Source organism: Bos javanicus, chromosome 13 (genome assembly GCF_032452875.1).
Source record: "Bos javanicus breed banteng chromosome 13, ARS-OSU_banteng_1.0, whole genome shotgun sequence".
In the NCBI taxonomy this organism is placed as follows: Eukaryota; Metazoa; Chordata; class Mammalia; order Artiodactyla; family Bovidae; genus Bos; species Bos javanicus.
In genome coordinates, this window is record NC_083880.1 from 46,073,708 (window position 1) to 46,095,301 (window position 21,594).

Sequence of the window (21,594 nt, forward strand, 5' to 3'; positions counted from 1 at the left end):
GGCCAAGATTTTCATCTTGACCAGCTTTCGAATCAGGATTCTAAGGATTCTAAGGATTCGGGACTAAGTGCTGAAACCCGGGTTCTAAGTGTGTGGCCTTGACCACCGCCCTCTTGGGCTGGAAGCTGTAGTCCCCAGTGACCACATCCACTCTCCAACCAGGGGGCCAGGGCACCCACGCTTCACAGAAAGAATCTGTGATGACGGGAGGTGAGGGGGGGCTTGGTAAATGCAACCAGGCTGGAAGGTGCATTTGCTCGAATTTCTCCCCAAGGCATCTCCTCTTGGCTTCTGGACTAGTGTTTTGCAAAAGGCTACACAGGGAAAGTATGGGTTGGTACTGACTCCGAGTTTCCACAGGGGGAGTCCTACAGCTGCATTTCCAGACACAGTTGATGCTCTCAAATATCTCTCATGCTACAAAGAGTACGTGGGCGGGTGGTGCACTTCTCCAGGATTCATGAGAAAGAGCAGAAGAGGTGGGCTTGTGAGGTCAGCAGCAGGAAATGATTGAACCCGGCACATAGAGGGACCCTGGCGTGACTGCGTTTATCAGCCTGAAATGAGCCAGACACTTAAACGCCTAAGCAGGAAATACACAAGCCCCTCCTTTTCTGAGGCTAACTGGAAGAATGTGTGCACATTCTCTCAAAAAATTTTACCCACTGATTTACCAGATAATCACAAAGTGATCAGTGTCACCAGTTGCTGTTGTACAGATTCTCAAGCAGGAGTAAAGGTGGTGATCCCCATTACACAGATGAGCAGACTGAGGCTAGTCTACACCACTCAGCAGAGGCAGAGCAGCGGGGCTAGTCTTGGATGCAGACACCCTCCTCTCCCTTCAGTCAGTGAGAGCTGAGCCAAGACCCCTAGCCCCCCGCGTAACAGCACATCCAAACTCCCAATTGCTTCCAATGTTCCCTAGAGGGAGTACTTTTTTCTCATATAAAGAAAATTATCTGGAAATTTCTAAGTCCATGAGGAGCTTGAAAAGGGTGTATGTAAAGTAGGAAATAGAAATATTTGTGTGCCATTTCTGCATCATCCTGTTAACGCTAATGACTTTTAGAGTGGATTTTTTTTTCCAAACCATTACTGTTATAATTAACAGCCTATGTGATTTAAATGCAAAATGCAATGAAGATGGCTGGATTATTTTCCTTCTTAAATCTTATGTTAGATTTTTAACGTTCCATAAGTATGGTCTTGAAAAAAAAAAAAAAAAAAAACAAGATAACCCTGAGAAAAATTGTTCAAACCTGGTTCAATTTGCAATCTTCCTCCTGGTGAATATTACTTTCTTTCATCCGAATGTTACATTCGGTGATAAAACTATCAGATAAAAGCCCTCTCTGCCTTTCATTTCATTGTTCCCTAAATAGAGCAACCTACTGACATCCCTGCCTTAAAAATCAGGCTCCGACCGAACCCCCGCGTCTTTATGCAGCATTTCTTCCTTGCAGACGGAACAGCCAAGGGATGTGAAGGAGAAAACCAAACAAACATGAGGGTTCTGAAAAATGAATCCCCCTAAGAGGCTGTCTCCCGGGGAACTGCAAATCTTAGCCCCTGGCCGAGGAAGCGAGGGCTCGGTATTTCTTAGAGAGAGATTTCCCCCTTGACACCCGGGTGTGCGATGGATTAACTAGTTAGAAACTGGTGAGAGGCGGGGTCCCTGCGCCTGAGAGCGCGGGAGCCGAGTGCCCTGTCCGTGCGGCCGGGCGGGAGCAGGGCTGGGCTGACTCCTCAGTCCGCTGCCCCCTCGGGCTTCTCGCAGGGAGGCCGGCTCGGCCCGCGCCCCCTCCCTCCCAGGCTGGCCCCTTCCCTTTCCAGCGCCCCGGGCAGCTCCGCCGTCCAAACCGGAGCTGAGTTTGCTGACAGGAGCGCACGGGCTGGCAGCGCTGATGTCAGAGCCGGCGGACGGCCGTGATTGGATCTAATTAGACTTCGCAGCAGCAAATAGACAGGCTCCCTGCGTGATCGGCTTCAAAGTGGCTGGTGCCCAACAACTAGCAGAGGTGCCAAAGTAGAGCCTGCGCGCGGAGCCCAGATTCGGGGCGGCTGGGGCGGCGGGCGCTCCGCGGTCCCGGCCTGTGCGCTTGGTGCGGGCTCAGACCGCCGGCTCTGCCCGCCTGGACGCAGGTGACAGGGAGCCGCCAAAGGAGACGGTGACAGCCTCCAAAGGAGACGCCAGGAGTGCGAGAGCGCAGCCCCGAAAAGTGAGCCGGCCCCGATCCGCAGGAGCGTCCCCGGCGGCCGCGGCCGGAGCCGGAAAGCTGAGAGTGTTGGAGAGAACTCCCGCCCGGGTCCACTCGCCGGCTGCTGCCATGGCATCGGTCCTGGGGACCAGCAGAGCGTCCGGAGGGCTGAGCGGTCAACTCAAATGCAAGTCCAAGCGGAGGAGGAGGAGGCGGGCCAAGCGGAAAGGTAAGGACCGGCTTCCGCGCCGCCTCTCGCGCACTCCCCGCGACGCGCGTCGCTTCTGCGCGCCCTGCCCGCTTCTAGCGGCCTCCCTCGGGATGCTGGGGCGACGTGGCCGGGGCCCGCCGAGCGCCCCGCTCCAGAGTTCAGGTCCCTCCGTGAACGCCCAGGCTTCCGCAAGCCCGAGGGGGTGGCCAACCAAGCGGGGGCTCCCGCGGAACGCGGTGCCCTCCGCGGCCTCCGGCACGGCTGCTGACCGTCGCGCACAGACGCCGGTGCCCAAGGAAACGCTCCCCTAAGCCCTAAGCGTCCCTAAGAACGAGGAACGGACCTCGCGCCAGCTTCTCCATCCCAATTGTCTTGGAGGCGGGAGTGGGCAAAACCCTGGCAACCGCCTCCCCACGCTGGGTGACAGTTTCTATTCCGAGCGGTGTCGGCTGTTTTGTAAACACGGGGACCTGCAGCGAGGACGGGGTTCGTCCGGGGGGAAAAAGCAGAAATTAATGCATGAAAAGAGAAACAAGCATCGCAGCTCGTTAGAGATGAGGAAAGCTGCGAACCAGGAGGGGAGAGGAAGTGTCTGGTGTCAGGTTTGAGCCTGGCTCCCCAGGTTCTGGGAGACAAACGAGCCCCCGAAGTTAGTCGTCAGGTGGGCAGCCCAGGGTCCCCTCGGGGGCAGGGCGCAGCCGCCCGCTGCTGCACCAGGAGGACGGCCCTGGGCGCCGTCCCGCCGGTGTCTGTCCCTGGAGGGTGGCCGGAGCCCCCTCGGTGCGGCCGCCTCTTGCCCAGAGAGTAACTTATGTCAGCCGCCCCTTATCATGAGCCTGCAGGAGAAAGTTCAGTTATTATTTGAAATGTGTTGGGGTTTTTTAAGTGACCAAAGAGCCCTAAAGAACAGGGGGAAAGACACAAGCATCGTGTGTCAGGTTTCCCGGTTTCTCTGCTGGAAGATGCGGAGTTAGTTGTGGTTGAACATGTACCTCCTTCCCCAAGAATCTTCATCCTTGCCGAGGCCTAAGATAAGTTTCTGCTCCATCTCCTCCTAACTACTTCCAAACGGTCCTGAGCCCTTCCCGACTTCTTCCTGTAGTAGAAATTAACCAGAAGGTTTGAAGGAATAAATGCCAAGACACACAGCCATTCATTATGATTACATGTCAGGGTGGCAGGGAGCTAGGTGACAGCTTCTAGGAGGGCTTCAGAGCCTTGGTGTGGGGGGTGATTCTGTAATTCTGGCTTAACTCTTGAGCTGCTGCAAAGAATGCTGGCTACTCACTTTGTTCCCTGAAAATTTTACTCCGAAACAGATCTGGTCAATGTCTTCCAAAAATAATGCTAACAGAAAGTGACAATGATATTGAAAAAAAAAATCACAGAATTTAATGAGTATAAATTTTAAAAGTAATGAAAAAGAAACATTGCCTTTTACGCTTCAAGTGTTCATGTGTTCCAGTATTTTTATTTAGTATATTTAAATATTAAAATGGAAAAGTATCAAACAATATTTTACAACAAAGCAAAACCTATAGAAAGAAAATAGAAGCTGATGAACACTCATGTATTTCTCCAAATTCATTTTTTGTACCTTTAATTTAAAGGCAGTCATGTTAGCTTAGAAGGGATTCATTTTCAGAAAGGAAAGCAAGAAATCTGAAGGAGGACTTCATTGGCTATAAACTATGACAATTCAAAATAAAATTTTACGTGAAATATTTATACGCTTTATTTTGAATATACCAAGTCTCTTAATTTTTATAGCCAAAAATGAAGTAGGAAAAGGTATTCAGGATGTGTGTACTAATTCTGGTTACTTGCAAATTTATCTGTGGGGTGAAGTTTCTTATGTCATCTGCCAACAGCTTATCATGGTGGATGAGTCAAATCAAACCTCTCAGTGTTCACTTCTTAGGGAAAAGTTAGCAGCATAGGTGTGTGTGGTCAATGAAAAGAAAACAACAATTACAGAGCTCTTTATTTGCATTTTCCTGGGAATAGATGAGTCTGTATATAATTCCTAATTATTACAGATGCTTTTTTCCACTCTTCTATCAGGACAGTGGTGAATTTAAATTATGTTCTAATATTCATGAGTTTTAACAGCAGAAATAGAATAGAATAGCCTCAACTTTTAAGCTTATCTAATAATAAAACTCTGTATCTGTCACAATTTAAAGCCCATGTGTGTATGGGTGGCTGTTAAGGAATTTTGATAAGGCTCTATAGAATACTAAGTAAAGCCAGTGATTATGAGTACACAGAAAGAGTTCTTTTTCTGTGTAAATGAATAAATTAAAGTAAATGTACATTTTTTGCCAGTGATAAGCATATTTCCACCTATTCTCACAAACAAGAATTATTTTGTTTGCATCATAACTTTTAGTTTCCCAGAGCTGCTAACCAAAATGCTACTGGCTTCTATACAAATTCTCTAAACGTGGCTTTCCTGAGATTTCTTTCTTTCTTTTTTTTTTTTTTTTTTGACTGTTAAATTGCCCTTTATTCTTTTTTTTTATTTAAATTTATTTATTTTAATTGGAGGCTAATTACTTTACAATATTGTGTTGGTTTTGCCATACATCAACATGAATCTGCCACGGGTGTACACGTGTTCCCCATCCTGAACCCGCCTTATGCTTTTCATTGTCAGAATAATCTATAGGATCTGAAATAAAAGCTCTGTAGCTATAGTATAAGTGTGGAATTGACACAATACTCCCATTTATTATTACATAGGATTCAGAGCCTTGGAAATGAAATTTTTTTTTCCTGTAAGAGATATTTTTTAGTCATGATACCACACAGAAAGCAGTCTATATCATTAAAAGTAAAAAAAAAAAAAAAAACTTAGTCTCAAAATATGACTTCAGGTATTAACTAGGCATGACCTGCATTTGTCTCTCAGGTAAACTTTTAAAAAGACACTAAGCAAGCCTCCCCATCCCCAATCCTCCTGTTATTTCATTAGGACCCAGTGCCATCCCTTTTTGCATTTTTCTCTCTGTGTTATTTTTTAGTTGGGACTTTATCTTATAAATTGTTTATGGATCTTTTACATTTTCTGTACAAACAAGAAATGTCAAATTTTGACTTTTTATGCAAAAAAGAAAGGCAGTTTTTTGAAAAGCTGAGCGAAGGACAGTGTTACCATCTCACTTGCACACTATGGTTCAGGACGGTCATCTGCTCGGTAACATGTACACCCACACTGTGGTTAAGGACGGATCCTTCACATGTGAGCCCCATCAGCTTCTGCTTTTGTCTCGTGCGGAGACTTCCAGGAAATCCTGACCACACGTGTAGTTTAGGAGACTTGCCTTTTGCCTCCCACATGGAGCACCCTCTTAGCCAGTTCCTCGTGGAGAATCCTGGAGGCCGTGCTGGGCCTTCCAGTCCCGAGTGAGACTGTGTGCAGGTCTGCACGCAGCCTGTTCATGCTGGTCTTAAAGTCATGCCTGCACATGTTACAAAAGAACTGAAGGTGTGGATATTGTAAAAGGTTGTAAAAGGTGCATATTTTAACCCTGAGTAGTAAAGGCAAAGGTGGAAGGTTTCTTAAATTAGTATCAGCTCAAGCAGGAAGCACAAAAGGCAGCACCATCAGAACAGATAGCATAAGTCAGATAAAATAAGTCGCTTACATGTATCAGCTCCCTGAACCATGGACACCTCCAGGGAAATATGCCTGAGGAATTGCATAGGTGTATTTTTAATTATTAAAATAGTATATGTATTCTCTTTTGATCTCTTGGTGAGCTTTCTTTGGTGAGAGTAATTTCCCAAAAAGAAACTGTGTATTGTCATGAAATGCATTTTGTAAGTAAAATATTTTTAACATTTTACCCATGAATACATACAGTGTATAAAACAATTGAAGTCTCTGGAAATTAAAAAAAAAAAAGATTCCTCTTTAAATACAAATATATTAGGAAATGGATTGAGAACCAATACAAATTCAGTTGGTTCCAGGAGGTAAATAGGAAGACAGGGTTTTAAGTGAAGTGCATCAGTCACTAACACAGAGAGGGGGAACTTTGGGGAACTATTTGAAATGCTGTAGAAACAATCCTTGGTAAGTAGATCCAGCTGAATGCGGCATCAACACACCACCTGTCTTTTCTGAGGCGTTTGACAGCAAGCTAAGTTAATGCTTGAATTTCACATATTATTCCAAGGAAATCCCTTACCCAGAGTTCTAGAAAATTGAGGGGTAGCTCTGCAGAAGTAAGTAAGCTGATGAATCAGGAGGAGGCAGGAGCAGCCAGTCATGAACTTGGGGAAATGTGGGGGAAAGTTGGCCAAAGGAGCAGGATAAGGAGAGCATATGGGTGGAGACGCAGGCTTGTTGTGAAATGGCATTCCATGAAAAGCTGATGAAATAGAAACATGGGCCACAGATGAAGGTGGCAGAGGCCGGTGGGCTCATCCTACCTGGTGGGACTGCCTGCCTCCTGCGTCGCAGCCAAGCATCCCTGCACGCAGTAGCCTTGCTGGCCCATAGCTCCGGATCAAGGGCTGGATTTAGTGATGAAATTAAACTGACGGAACTGTTCGCCCTCTAATTGTGTAAGGGCTTTTTCTTCCTTTCTCTTTTTAAAATTTGTATTAGTACGTCTGGTTTCTAGTGACCCGTGTAATAGCAGTAATTTGAGATTGCTTCAAGGGCATTAGATATGATGAGTGAACTTGAATTTAGAATAAAAATATGAGGCTCATGTATCCATCGCTAAACAGTGGTGATTGGGTTGTTGGAGAACTGCTGCCCCAGAGGGGCATCACGTAAGGATATGCAGAATAAGGAAACTGCAGCTTTCTTTTCTTGAGGCGTGGAGAGACAACTTCTGCCCTGAAAGCATTCAGTGTTCAATTTAAAAACCGTAGATGTCTGTGGTTGTGTGTGTGCATGTGTACACATGCACACATGTGTGTGTATACATACAGTGAAGACAGCTGAAAATCCTGAGCATTTTTTATGTCTGCCTGCTTCTTTTTCTAAAATGCTAGAAAATGAAAGTCATTGGTTTTGTACCGTGGATAGTTTTGAACAATTCCTAAAACCAAAAATAATACCGCGGATCTTTATCATTTAAAAATATTATCTCTGAATGCTGCATCAGTAAATGGAGCTCTTAATTACTAGCGAACAAGATTTCTAAAAGGATAAATTTTCACATAATAGGTGAGATTTTAAAGGTACTTATTTTAGCCATTTCTAAACTGGAAAAAAAAAGGAAAGAAAGGTGAGTGCCCACGTGAAATATGGAAAGCACAAGGTCCTTCGCAAAATATTCAGACTACTGAATGTTGGCCTTTCCCCGAGCGTATACATCACAAGAAGAGCCACACAGCCACACGCTGCCTGAGCGCGGCCAAGACCCACTCAGGCTGTCGAGTCGCTGTGAACACTGAAGCCAAATTAACCCCTGTCTGTTCAGTTAAATGGTTCTCCTGCACTGAAATGCAGAAATACATGCTGTGACACACAGGATTATGCAAAGAGAATTGTTTATTCCTCGCTAATAATGCATTATAATTCCCTTAAGAACATATCACTGTCAAATAAAAGAACATTACTTTCAAAAAGACGGGAAACATCTTGCTTAATTCTTGATCCACTCATGAATTTGGTCTCTGCCTGTGGGATCAGGAAACAGAAAGAGGAGGGCATGCTGAGAAATTTAAAACCTAGCCTCTTATACTTACGTATGTTTGTACCTCGGTTACAAACACCTCTCTTGGGTGATTAAAATTTTACTTTCTTGTTTATTTTATTTAGAAGGAGTAGGGGACAGGGGCTGTTGCCTGGTTTCCTGACCTTGTTTCAACAGTCACAGCAAAGGCAGCTCTGAGCGCCGTTCTTGTCCATCCACACACTTGTGAGTGAATTCATTTTCCCAGGAATACCATCCAAGAAACAGCAACCCAGAAGTGGAAATGTTTGCTTTTTAAGCTATCGGTAATTTTCCCCAAAATAAACTTGGCTGCTTGCAAAGACAGCTGATTTTTTTTTTCTGAAGAATAAGTGATAAATATTTGAAAATAAAGAGTTAATCTGAGTGCCTAAGTTCTCTCCAAACACTGTGGATATTTAGTCATCTTTTATTGTAGTTGCAGGTATTAAGTATGAAATAATTTAAGTATGAAATAATTTAAGTATGAAAATAATTTCGTTTTATTATTTCATGGATGGAAAATGACTGCAACCAGTATCTGGTTTCTGGTAAGAAAGTGGCTAGTCAGTGTCCCTTTTGTGTCATAAAATAGACACACACAAGTTCACTATCATCTTGTTTAAATTATGAAAATTATCAAGTTAATGTTAAAAAAATTTAAATCTCAAAAAACAGCAAGTGTGGAATATAAATTTTATATTCATACTAAAGAAGCATTTTATGCTTGATTAAGAAAGTGTCCAATAAATGGGACATTTATAATGATAAAGAGTAGCATTAAAGACGGAAGAGACCTACAAACGTTCAGGTGACTTTAGGATTTTAGGATCATTTTTTTTGAATCCCTAAGAGATGCAATTTTAAAAGCTTTTTTTAAAGCTGAGTTCACTTAAAATTATGGTCCTGGAGGAGGCTCCATGGGGCTGCCTCGGTGCAGAGGAGGCAGACAGAACAGCCCCAGCCTGAAGAGACCCAGCGAGGGGCTCAGGCTGGGATGTTCCAGCTCATGTCCACGCCCACTGCCGTCCACAGCTCCCCTGACTGAGGAGGAAAGCTGGGGTGTAGGCGGAAAGTGGGCGAGGACAGCTAGCCCCTCCACTGTGATGACCTGCTCCCTTCAGCTACAATCTGGTTCCATCCCTTCCACCAAGCACTTTATACAGGCGCCCACTGAGGTCTCCCACAAAAGAGGTCGAGGCTTCTTTCTGAGGCAGTGTCACCATTCGGATGATAAACACAGCGAACATTGCTCAGAATGCATTAGCAAATCCTCCTTTCTGGAATCTCTGCTCTACAGACTTGACTCTGCCACCCAAATGCTAGCTCAGGGCTTCCAGGGGGTCGCACACAATAGAAAGTGTTCCTTTAAATGCCTCAGCCAGGATGTGCTTTGCAGACTTTCACAGGTTTAATTAATCTTTACTGCTCCATTTATTTGAGATGCAATCTCTAATTCTTGTTTCCTTCCGCTGATAGAAGACCTGCCTCATCACTGTGTGATGTCTTACGTGATTTCTCAAATATGGCACAAAAGCGGGACAGAGGGGACCCAGTTCTTGGAAACTGGAGCCCAAGTCAAATCCTCTCTGTGTTAAAATCAAATAGAAAGTGGGGCGGCTCCGTTTCTCAGAAGCAGGACTTGGGAATCGTGATAAAGTAGCTCACAGCACGCTCCTAGAACACCAATAATTGATTTAAAAATGACTTTATCAGCCTAAGTCCATCGGAAGTACACAGATGGCCTCTCTTTAGAATTAATGCAATGTTTCCTAAAAGTTTAATTGCTCTTGGAAAAGTCCAGTATAATGAACATGACGGACACGTCAGCAAAGCAGACCCTGGCCTCCTCCCCGCAAGCCTGGCTGTGTCCGCTCGTCCCTGTCCAGAGCAGATGCTCCTTCTGCATTTGGCTGGCGGCTGCGGAGCCCGTGTCCTCACAGGAAACACTGTCCCCGTCAGACCACGGAAGGTGCACAAGCTCGGGTACCGCCTGTTGTATACAACTTTAAAAGATTTTTGTTTTAATCTGGGTGTTGCGCAAAACAATATTAAGCATCATACCTTCTCCTATCCCTTAGCTGAGTAAAAACACAGAAGGCCCGCTTTAACCACAGACGTAAAGATGCTCTGTTTGTGTTTCAACTCTAAATATTCATACCATGGATGAAACTTTGTAAAGGACCTTCTGAATTCTAACAGAATTCTAACAGAAAGCGACTTTTTCATTCAAAACATACAGTTAAAAGAGAATTTTTTTTTTTAATTCAGATGAGTCCGTGCTGCTAATTTCCTTTCTGAGGAAGAAGTGAATTTGAAATCAAAATCATTGATATATCCCGAGGATAAATAGTAGCTTTTTAAAAGCTCTGACACAGTCGGACAGGGAATGAAGTATCCTTGAAGGATACTGAACAGAACAAATGCTGTCCCCCTGACGGTGGCTCTGGGGGCAGCACGTGTGTCCCCGCAGCAGCCCCTCCCAGAACTGGAGACAGGGATCTGCTCGGGGCTGGTGGAAATTGGGGGGATCTTCTCTCCCTAAGCAGTTAGGATAAGAAGGTTACTCACTTTAGATCTAAAAAATGAGCAGTTCATATTTTATTGTTATCACCTTTTAGAGGAGTTAAATTTATTTGGGGCTTTTGTATGTAGATAATGAATAGAATTCAAGTTATTAAAAATTGCACTTTCCGTAGGCTACTAATATATGCAAACAATATATACAGATGACAGATTCAAGATTTAAGATATATGTAAATATTTATTGAAATAATGAATATTGAAATATTAAAAGATTGTCCATCAGCTGTCTGGACTAGCAGAAGTCTAACATACTCATTTTTAGATGAACATTTAAAAAATCAAGTGTAGAAAAAAGTCTTGAGAGGATAAACTCCTTGAAAGTGAAAAAATAAACTTGGTTTATGATCGTGATATTTAGCATTGAGAAAAACATCTTTTTATTTTAAAATTTCATAAAGAAGTAAAATAAATCTTTTCGTTATTGCATCTAATAAAAATTAATCTATCCTCTTATGTCATAAAACACGAGAAACAGAAACCATGGCGGTATGTGGGGCTGTTGACAGGAGGAGAGGGGAGGGAGAAACCAGAGAGTAACTTCCAGGTCTCTTTCTTCCTGTGCTCTGGTCAGAGCTCACGTTCCTGCACTTTATTTTCTGTATCTTCCACAACAGAGCGGGCTCTGGATTGAAAGTGTGGGATACGAGACCCAGCTCTGCTCTCTTTGCAGTTTGCCTTAAACGTGGCGTGTGTACTCAGACAAGGGCTAGCTTCGACCTGTGCGAGTGGCTTTATTCACCTGCAGCTGTGTCACCTTGGGCACCTGCTCTGGGCTGGGCAAAGGCTTGGAACTACAAAGGTACAAGGGAAAAGAAGTTGACAGAGTCCTCCTTTTCTCTGAGTTTATACTGAATTTGCGGAATAGATACACAAATGTACAATCATAGGAAATGAAAACAGACTCTGTGACCCAACACAGTTTTAGGTCCTATGGGAGTTTTAATGCCCACTTTTATCATATATTTTACAAAATTGAAATTCTTTTATCATTTCAGGTGAAACTACATATATAAAAATTAAATGACTAAAATGCAAACTTCTGTAGGTCTGAGCATTTTTATCCGCTCTGCAATGTCAAAACATATTAGCTGCTCAGTTAAAATCCACTGAGAACGTTGATTTCATTTTTGACATAAAGTTGCTTAAAGCAATAACCAGAATATAGTAAGAGGGAAGCTTTTCTAAGGAGACTGGGTGCAGATGGTAAGCTGTGCAGAGACTGCTACAGTTTACAAACCACAAGAGGAACTGGGTGAGGGGTTACTGGTGATTTCACAAGTCACCTGGTGTGATGACCTCTCGGGAAGGACATGGCTTCTCCCTTTCTTGTTTCATTAATTGTATGCAGGTTTGATTGGTGGGTGTTGGTCTGTGTGAAAGATGGTCCTTGGAGGATGGGAGCCAGGTACACTTGGTGTGTTCCCAGAAATTAGCACACAGGCTCTCTCACTGTACACCATCAACCAATGGTTGTTGCTGAATTCACTTATAAAGAGCACCTGCTGACTTATTTTCGAGTCATTGCTGTGGAATGTTGAGTGTGCTCATTCAACAGACGTTCATGGGACGTCTTTGTGTCTGCGCTGCACTAAACGTCAGGGATTAAGCAGTCCAGAAGTTCTGGGAAATGTTCTGAGTCAGAAAGCACATCTCAACATGGCCGTGTTGTCCATGCTAAAGAGCTGGTCCACTCCCTCAGGAAGCTGGGCAGCACCCTGCTGCCCTTTGCCAAGCCAGATCCCCACCCCTCCCCACCGGTCTGTATGCTCAAGAGTGTTTGTGTAGATGGGATGAGGAGCCACCCTCGGACCCAGAGAATGCCCAGGGTGCATCTTAGCGACACTGTTGCCCACACACCCTTGACCCTGAGGCGTTCTCAGCCTCTCCACCCTGTGCCTTTAGCCTGGGCTCTGGGGTGTCCCCTGCCAACCTGCCTCGGGAGTGCACATCTGTCCCTGAGTCCTTCCTACTGCAGCCAGCCCCCAACGCCTCCTCCGAGACAGGCCCAAGCACTGCCCCACACTCCGCTTCCACCCTGCTTCTCGTTGCCCAGAGGTCCACTCTGTCCTCATGGCTGAGGGCAGAACTTGTATGCGTCTATGCAGATCAGAAGTCTAGCACGTGAGTAAAGCATGCGTCTCACCTGCGGGATGGCTGGCATCTCTCCACCTGGAGGTGGTACAAAGTAGGGCACAGGGCTCATCCCAGTGGTCATGGGAGGCCATCCCACCACTGGGTCCACTCAGGGCTGTGGACTCAGGACACCCTGTGGGAAATACAAATCACTGGACTTGTCCCTTGTATCTGTGTAGATGGCACATTTCCTGGTCTTTCTTCTCTCTTACCTGAGACGGCCTTGGAGCAATCTGTCTCTCCATCCATCCATCCATCTTTGTCTCCATCTCACACACGTGAATTAAGTGGGTGACCAGGGTGCAGCGCCAGGAGATAAAACTCTTCAGAGCACGACTTGCCTGGTCTGCTCTTGTGGCTGCAGTGATGCTGGCTGCTCCAGTGGGTCTTGGTATTTGTCTATAATGATGCTTAGGGAAGTCTCCAAACTTGAACATCAGGAAGACAATGAAAAATGCACGTTGTTAAAAATTGAAACCATATACTGGACTGAATGCTACCTCCCATTTGTAAGTCTTCGTAATAAAATAGTTACTTGGTGTGCAACACCCCGTATGTGACACCACTGGACCCCCTGTTCTGGGAGTGGGGGGATGTTGAGTTTACCCACATCCCAGGGAAAGTATAGAACTAGATGTTCATAAGGTTGGATGTGTCTGTTTTACAGAATGTCAGCCTCACTCAAAAGGTTAGCAAAACACAAGAGCGGGCAAACCGTGAAAGATTCATTTAGTTGAGACTCTGGTATTCAGTTTTCAACAAGATTGTCTTGGTTCACCACATGTAAACCAGCCATGCTGAGGCCATTCAACCCACTGCCCATGTGGCCCTTAGACAATAAGAACTAAAATTAGTCACTAATATTTACTGAGCACCTACACTGTTCGATTCCAGAAATTCCTCTCTGCTACACCATTTCCTTATAAAATGGAACAATATTTGAACTGTAGATTGTAAGATATATATATTTCGTGTATATTTCACATATATATATGTGCATATATATATATATATATACACACACATTCACTCAGAGATTAGCAAAACATTGTCATATTTAGGTGACCTATAAATGAACTTTTAGGACAAAATTTAGAATAGAGAGGGTTTTGGGTACTTATTAGACTAAGTTAACTGTACAAAAAAATCTAGATAGACAGTATATTAGTTGGCTAGGGCTGTATAACAAACACCACAGTGGAAATTTATTCTCTCTCTGTCCTAGAAGCCGGAGATGGGAGTCAAGACGTCATCAGGGTCGCCCTCAAGGCCACACCCTGGGTCCCATGTGATCTCCCTCTGTGTGTGTCTGTGGTGGGGACACAACTCTGCCAGAAACAGACAGAAGTTCTGTTCTGTTTACCTTTAGAGACATTTCCCAAACCTAAACACACTGTGGGTTCATCAACATCCTCTTCCAAGAAACATCTTCTCCACCTCAATAAGGGTCAGAAAATGCATGTTACATCTTTGTCACCGTGATACCTCTAGTATATAAACCATAAAGTCTGTATTGGATGAGCAGTACTCGAATCCAGCTGACCTTAGGCTTGATGAGATAATGCCTGGAATACTTTTTCTTAATTATTTTGTCATGAGTGTTCCCAACTGATCTGATGATGTAACCGATGTGGATTTTATTTCACTCAACCTCTTTCCCACCTGGCAAAGACCCCCATTTCTAGCTAAAGGTGGTGTGAACTTCGATATTCTGAGGCGGGTTCCCTTCCTCCCTGCCCGACCACGGAGGCTCTTTCTCCGCAGAATCAGTCCTCTGCCTGCCTTCCTGAGAGGTTAAGTAAAGGTCCTCTTTGTTTCTGGAGGAGGGAAGGGGGACCCCGAGGCAAGCATCTCCTTCCGAGAGCTGGACAGTGAGGAGCCAGACCTGGACCCAGAACCGTTGGTATTCATCCAGGTGCGCTTGCTGAGGACCCACCGCCCTCCTGTGGAGGCAAACACGCAGATTCCTGGGAAACAGGGGCTCATTGTCTCCTGGGGATTCCTGAGCACACGTCTGGAGAACGTCCTCAGTGCCTGTGAGTGCTGCCACATGGAGCAAGATGGAAGTCTCGGGGCAGGGGGAGGGGGAACTCTGTGCTTCTGGTTTTCGCAGAGGTGCTGAGCATGAAGCCAGCTCATAACATCATAATGTGTGTGAGTGTGTGACTGTGAATGTGTATTTGTGGGGATGTATTTGCATGTAGGTAAACACATGTATTTATGTATACACATGCTTATATACAACTGTGCTTAAGTAGCCTTTGCTTAAGTAGCCTCCAATTATCTGATTGGATGGTTGAAGAAACCTTTAGAGATCGTTCAACCAACTCAGACATTCAACATCTTCATTGTTCAGATACCTAAATAATACACACTCACTCCAAAGTAAATATTAATTGTTGCACAAGGTAAAAAATATTCAACAACTATAATTAATTAATATTAGAGGTGAAGAAATTTTAAGTTCTATTTTTAAAAATCAAATACAGCAATAGAAAGTCTGAGTGCTGTACATACACAACCCCTGCCTGCACAATACCTATATACACAACACCTGCTTACACAATGTACACACCTGCATACACAACTTCTGTGTGTACAGTATCCATAAACACACTCCTATATACACAACTGTATGTACACAACCTCTGCACACACAACACAGGCAAAAAGGTATATCCAGTGAGCACAGAGTTTATAGTCATATTCAAATCGATATTTTGCAGTGAAAATGAAGCCTATCCTTCACTCAGTGAAACCCAGGAACTAAATCTGAATGTTCTAAAACCTTCTCTTCATACGTAAATACTCTTCTTGTGCATCTGGATTTAAAAGGAGAGCATCCTGACCTACCTTGTGTGTGTCTGTGTTGTGTACAGGATATTTTTCATAAACTTCCATGCATAAAGAATATATTTAATGTTCCAATTTCCTAGATTAAACTAGCTCAGAGTCTGTCTGGTGTACAAGTCAAAATCAGCTTGAAGCCACAAGTAAACATATAGGTTCTGTTTCACATTCACTGAGTAAATGGATGAAAAGTGGCTTACAAATTAGATTTGGGTAGAGAATAGTCAAACAGGACATCTGAACTCAGTGTATGACAACTGATTCTGGAAGTGTCAACTTTGAAACAAAGCAGTTAAATGATGGAGACCCTTGTTAGTAAACAGCCTGTTCCCCAACGTAACAAAGGACATTAGCATTAAGGGGATATACGCAACTCCACGGGCACAAATGGCCTGAGATTGCTCTTCCCGTCTGTTCAACATCTTACTCGTAAAATCATTCCACGTAAACACACACAGGTAGATTTCTGGACTCGTAAAATCCCTTTGTGAACAAACGTGAATGTTCTTGGTGACATTGTATTGATGTGTATGACAGGAGAATGACCTGGATCCTGTACCTTCAGCAGCGAGCATGGGAGGCTGCCTTACGCCACTGACCTTGAGCAGAGAGTGGCCTGAGCCGGTCTCTTCAGACCCCTCCCTGATTGTCCTGTGGAGCTGACAGCGGCTCCAGACCCCAGGCTGGGTCAGGGAAGAGCTGAGGGTGGATGAAAGTACAACCTGCATTTGACGGAGGGGCCCCTGAGCCCAGAGCAGGCCTGACGCAGAGGTCACACCTGGGCTCAGGTTACACGTGGCAGGCCGTCTACGCGGCCTCCCTGAACTTCCCTGCTGATGTGCTACCCTGAGTAAAATTCTCCAGTTGCAAAAATGTCTCCAAACTCCCAGCTGTTTTTCACTAGCAGCCGTCCTAATCTCAGTGTCTCCGTGTGTGTGTGGGGAGTGGTGTATGGTGTGTGAGGGATGTGTTTGTGGGTGTGTGTGTATGTGTGTGTGGGTAGAGAGTGTATTGCTGTGTTAGCTGCTCTCAAAACGTGCTTCCAGTGGCTGTCCAGCACTCAGCGACTGTTTGTTAAGGAGGGAACTTGTGTGTCCAGGTGTGCCCAGGTGTGCCCAGGTGGTGTCTGTGTACACCTGAGTGTGGGCCTATTGGATACAGTGCTGGTCAGGACCCTGGAAGCCTCGCGGGGACTCTGTGCTGTTCAACTCATAACTTCTGTGAAACCATCAGCCAGTGTCCACTCACCTTCTGTCACCACCATGTGACCTGTGACCTCTCCAGGTACATCCCCTCCCAGGTGCTCCAGCCCACCTGCCTCCCTCCAGCTACACATTTTCCCCCAAAGGCCACTGTCAAAGTCTGACGTCATCTGGTTGACACTGTACACAAACATGAATGAAAAAAAAAAAAAAAGCACAAATGGAGAAATGTGCTGTCACACCTAGGGGCCTGCCTGTCAGCAGGTAAACCGTTCTGCCCAGTGCACATAGCGACGGCGGTTTTCGTCAGCAGCAGCAAGACTGAGTGAGGTCCCTCCAGAAGGGGTGACAGGGAACCTTCGTAGCCCCCGACTCTGCAGCGGGGAGAACACAGCCTGCTTCCATCGGGGCTTTCTGTGCCTGCTTCTTCATGCAAACATGCCCAGAAGACAGAAGGAAAGGAGTGAATCATGTAATACACCTGGAGATTTCTTACCTTTGTGTGTAACAGAGTCCATCAAACTTATGTAATCTTTGCTTGTTTAAGAGCTGTGTGAATTCTTTCCAAACATGTTAATTTTTATAAGATGGCAAATGGTTCTATTTCTGCTTGGGAAACAGCCATTTTGCGTAAAGTCATGGTTTTGAGCACCTATTGTGTGTCAGGAGCTGTGCACAGAGTCAGGTACATGTAAGAAAGCAGTCACTGTCACTCTGGCCTCCGCCGCAGAGGAACCTGGGCATGAGTTTGAAACGTGCACTTTAAATACTGCTGATAACTCTGCTGTTCTGTGCATTTCTTAATGGATCTTAGGCATGTGTAATTTGGAATTTTTAAAACTTTTTAACAGGTGTGTTTTGAGCAACAGAAATCTTTGGCAGTTGGGATTCCTGGGAGCTAAAGGTCAGTCTGACATGACTCAGTTCAGTTCAGTCACTCAGTCATGTCCGACTCCTTGCTGTCCCATGGACTGCAGCATGCCAGGCCTCCCTGTCCATCACCAACTCCTGGAGTTTACTCAAACTCATGTCCATCGAGTCAGTGATGCCATCCAACCATCTCATCCTCTGTCATCCCCTTCTCCTCCCGCCTTCAATCTTTCCCAGGATCAGGGTCGTTTCAAATGAGTCAGCTCTTCACATCAGGTGGCCAAACTATTGGAGTTTCAGCTTTAGCATCAGTCCTTTTAATGAATAGTCAGGACTGATTTCCTTTAGGATTGACTGGTTTAATCTTGCAGTCCAAGGGACTCTCAAGAGTCTTCTCCAACACCACAGTTCAAAGGCATCAGTTCTTCGGTGCTTGGCTGTCTTCATCTTTCTTTATCTGACATGAATGGGGGCCACCAAAGAAGGTCTCTGAGACGCACATGGTTCCTATGGACCCTGAGCATGTAAACCTGCAGAAAGCACAAAGGAAGAACTTTCTCAGTTATCTTCAGGGTGATGGGATTGCATTCCCCAATTTCAGGAGCCCAAGTAGTTATAACGGTCACAGCCCCTGATGACTGGAACCTGTCGTATAAGACAGGAGCAACTAACCGAGAGGATAAGTGACTTCAGATGATGCAAATGGTGAACCAGCTCTAAACATCTTCAGATTTCCTCTCGTTGGCACCTTTCTCCTCTGCTCAGTGTGGGAGCGCGCCCTATGTGTCCACCCGGGGACAGCACTGCCTCATCCGAGAGCCGAGCCACACAAACCTGTGCAGACAGGCGCTCCCACCTCCCCAGGTGCGTCTCCAGGAGCCGGCTATGTCTCCTTCCTGCTGTGGGACCTCAGTCCGGCCCAGCGTGTCACGCTGACAGTGACAATGCCTCTCCCACAGGAATCACAGGAGGCAGGGTGGTTAGAGGCAGCTGCAACTGCAAGACGGGAGCCGCCAGTGTCGGAGCGGTGCCCAGGGCTGGGCTGAGACGCCCACGGCCTATTTCAAGGACCCTGGGAGCCCCAGACCAGCCAGGCCTCAGGTGACCGCGGGCTCGAGGCTCCTAAGGTTTGAGGGGATTGATATCCAGCACAACCGATGGTGTACAGGACACCTGGGCACAGCGGGCCCTGATGCAGTTGTCACCGCCCCCCTCAATTCCGGGGCATCTCGGGAGCACGTTGGGAACCCTGCTCCACGTGGTCAGAACAGGTTGAGAAACGGTGTCAGGAGCAAAGCTGAAGTCTTGACGTCCTCATTGTGCAGAAGAGATGAGGCTGGAGGGAGAAGTGGGTGTGACCGCCGGAATAGATGGCGGGGACTGAAGAGCAGGAGGCAGTCAGTGGGGTCGGGTCCTCCCCGGGTCTGGGCCCAGCAGTGAGGCAGACGACCTCATCACCCCCAAGTTCACAGGCAAGGCAGGTCTCCCCGCCTCCTCAGGGCTGGAGCAGGTCAGGCGGTGAACAGTCTTCTGCACCACTGAAGGTGACATTTTCCAAGTATCATCCCCTTCTTATTGACCCGGCCTCTCCTCTGGGGGCCAGTCACAGTGTCCAGGTGGTCAAACCAAACACACATTCATCATTTGTATTTATTCTAAATAGTAACTTTTGAGGAGAAAGGGTGATAATTATCCAAGACCCACGAGGCCCCCAGTGCCTAATTCAGTGCCTCCCAACACTGTGGTGGACACAGGTGCTCAAAACTTATTATGAAGGTTCCAAGATGATGAGAAGAAATACAGATGTATTAGGAATTAAATGTATACGCTTCTGGCCTGAGTACAAAGGACAATAAATATTGTTGGCACGGGACAAATTAATAACCAGCATAAATCACAGATGACGAGGACACGGGCTGCCCTAGAACCCCTGCCATCTTCTTTCCCCTTCTGATGGACAATAAACCTCCAGAGCAGGGTGTGGAGGCCCAGGACGTACTGTCCTCCCGGAGACACCTGGGAGGGGAGGCCTCTCAGGAGGTTGGCACACACACAGAATGACCGGGGAAGGAGAAGGCAGCTACTTCTCAAATTAGCATAATTAGTAATTATCCCTTAATAGCCCCACTCGGCTTCGGAGACTTGGCACTTGAAATTCTGCTTAAAGTTCAGTGAGAAAAAAACAAATTTCACGCTGAAATGTCTCAATAACACAGCTGAGCTGCCAAGGTAATCATCTGCTTGCGGTAAAGGGAAGGAGACGAGCAGGTACACACCCGAGCCCTCCCCTGTCGGAGGGAGGTGTGCAATCACACCTCTTTGGACAGAAAACAACAAAGAGCGTGCCACATCCTAGAATGTGCCCCAGTCTCTCTTCCTGTCTTTGAAGACACTTTCAGAATTTTCCCTCCCTGGGGAGCCCATGTCACCAGCCAGGTAGAAGAGCCATTCCATCTAATGAAACATAATATCACTTCCCAAAGATCAAAGTCTGCCCAAAATAGAGACGGTGTGGAAAAGATAAAATAAAATACAAAGAAAGAAAAAGCAAACAGACGCATCAATGTCATAGCCAGCAGCTAACAAATCTTACACACCTTTCTATTTGCCTATTGGAACTCAAGTCCAAATAAGAGCTAATAACCCTGAAGTTTAGTATCCATGGCAAGGAAACAGATGGATTCTTTCTAATTTTATGAAGACATGTTTGGCAGAACACAGAGGAGACATAGTTAGAATTTTTTTCAGCAACCAAAGTGAAAACAGTATCTTTCTTTAGCCTGGGCAAGGAACACTTTGCAACTTGTCAAAGCAGCCTTCTGATATTAATTCACTGAAGCCATTTGTAGAAAGTCTACACTATCAGCTTACGTGGTTTGAGCAATGAGCCGCTTGGCGGAATTCAGATAGGAAGGCAAGCAGGTCTCCAGCTGGCAGCTGTGGACGACACTGGTTCAGCACAGGAGCAGGAACTGCTCCGTTAAGAGATCAGTAGTGTCAGGAGGCTGAGAGTGGAGACGATCAGAGGAGTCTGGGACTGCTTGTTCTCATGGTTAACATGCTCCCCTTGGCACCCCTCTCCACTGACCTCAGTTCTCTGCTCCACCCACTGCCACACGCTCCTCGCTGTTATTTTCATGGGACACCCCTGACCCGTTCCCAGATTAGCTCACTGTGCTGGCCATCCTTCCATGTGGCTCACAGGCTCATGAGTTGTTTGTACTGGTGACTCTCAAAAGTAAGACAGAAGGAAGACTGATGTTTGATCCTCAATTCCCGCATAGAGCATTTCACAGATGCCTTCTCGCTGAATCCTCTCAGTGACTCAGCAAGGTAGACATTCTTACCTCTGTTTTTCAGGAAAGGAAAATCAGGTCCTAAAATGATACGGAATATGGTAAAAAGAGGACTTAACCTGAACCTAAAGTTTTCCCAGGACTCAAACCATCTCTCAAAGCTCATACCTTCTTCTTGAAACACCAAGCAACATTTTAGCAGCTCCGTTTTTTGAGGAAATTCCATATTGTCTTTCATAGTGGCTGTTCCATTTCACATTCCCACCAACAGTGTATCAGGGCTCTCTTTTCTCCACACCTTCAGCAACACTTGCTGTTTCTTGGTTTGGGGCTTTTTTTAAATGGCCGTTCTAACATGTGTGAGGTAACATCTCAGTTTTCATTTGTTGTTAACAAGTGATGTTGAGCACCTTTTCATATACTTGTTGGCCATTTGTATGTCTTCTTTGGAGAAATGTCTGTTCAAGTCATTTGCCTATGTTTAACCAGTTGTTTCTTTTTCGCTATTGAGTCGTGAGTGTTCTTTCCAAGAATTTTGGAAATTAACCCTTCCTCAGATCCGTGGTT

The 21,594-nt window shown here is 45.6% G+C and overlaps 1 protein-coding gene across 3 annotated transcripts in view; it reads left to right on the plus strand.

The window, feature by feature from the left end:
* Positions 1–1,894: 1,894 nt before the first annotated feature.
* ADARB2 (adenosine deaminase RNA specific B2 (inactive)) overlaps positions 1,895–21,594 on the plus strand; it is a 237,872-nt gene continuing 218,172 nt past the window's right edge. For 2 of the 3 annotated variants that reach the window (XM_061436530.1, XM_061436531.1), the window contains exon 1: positions 1,895–2,430. In XM_061436530.1, the coding sequence (XP_061292514.1) occupies positions 2,331–2,430 (100 nt within the window). In that variant the 5' untranslated portion in view covers positions 1,895–2,330. The remainder of the gene's footprint in view (positions 2,431–21,594) is intronic. The other variant, XM_061436532.1, reaches the window with a different exon arrangement.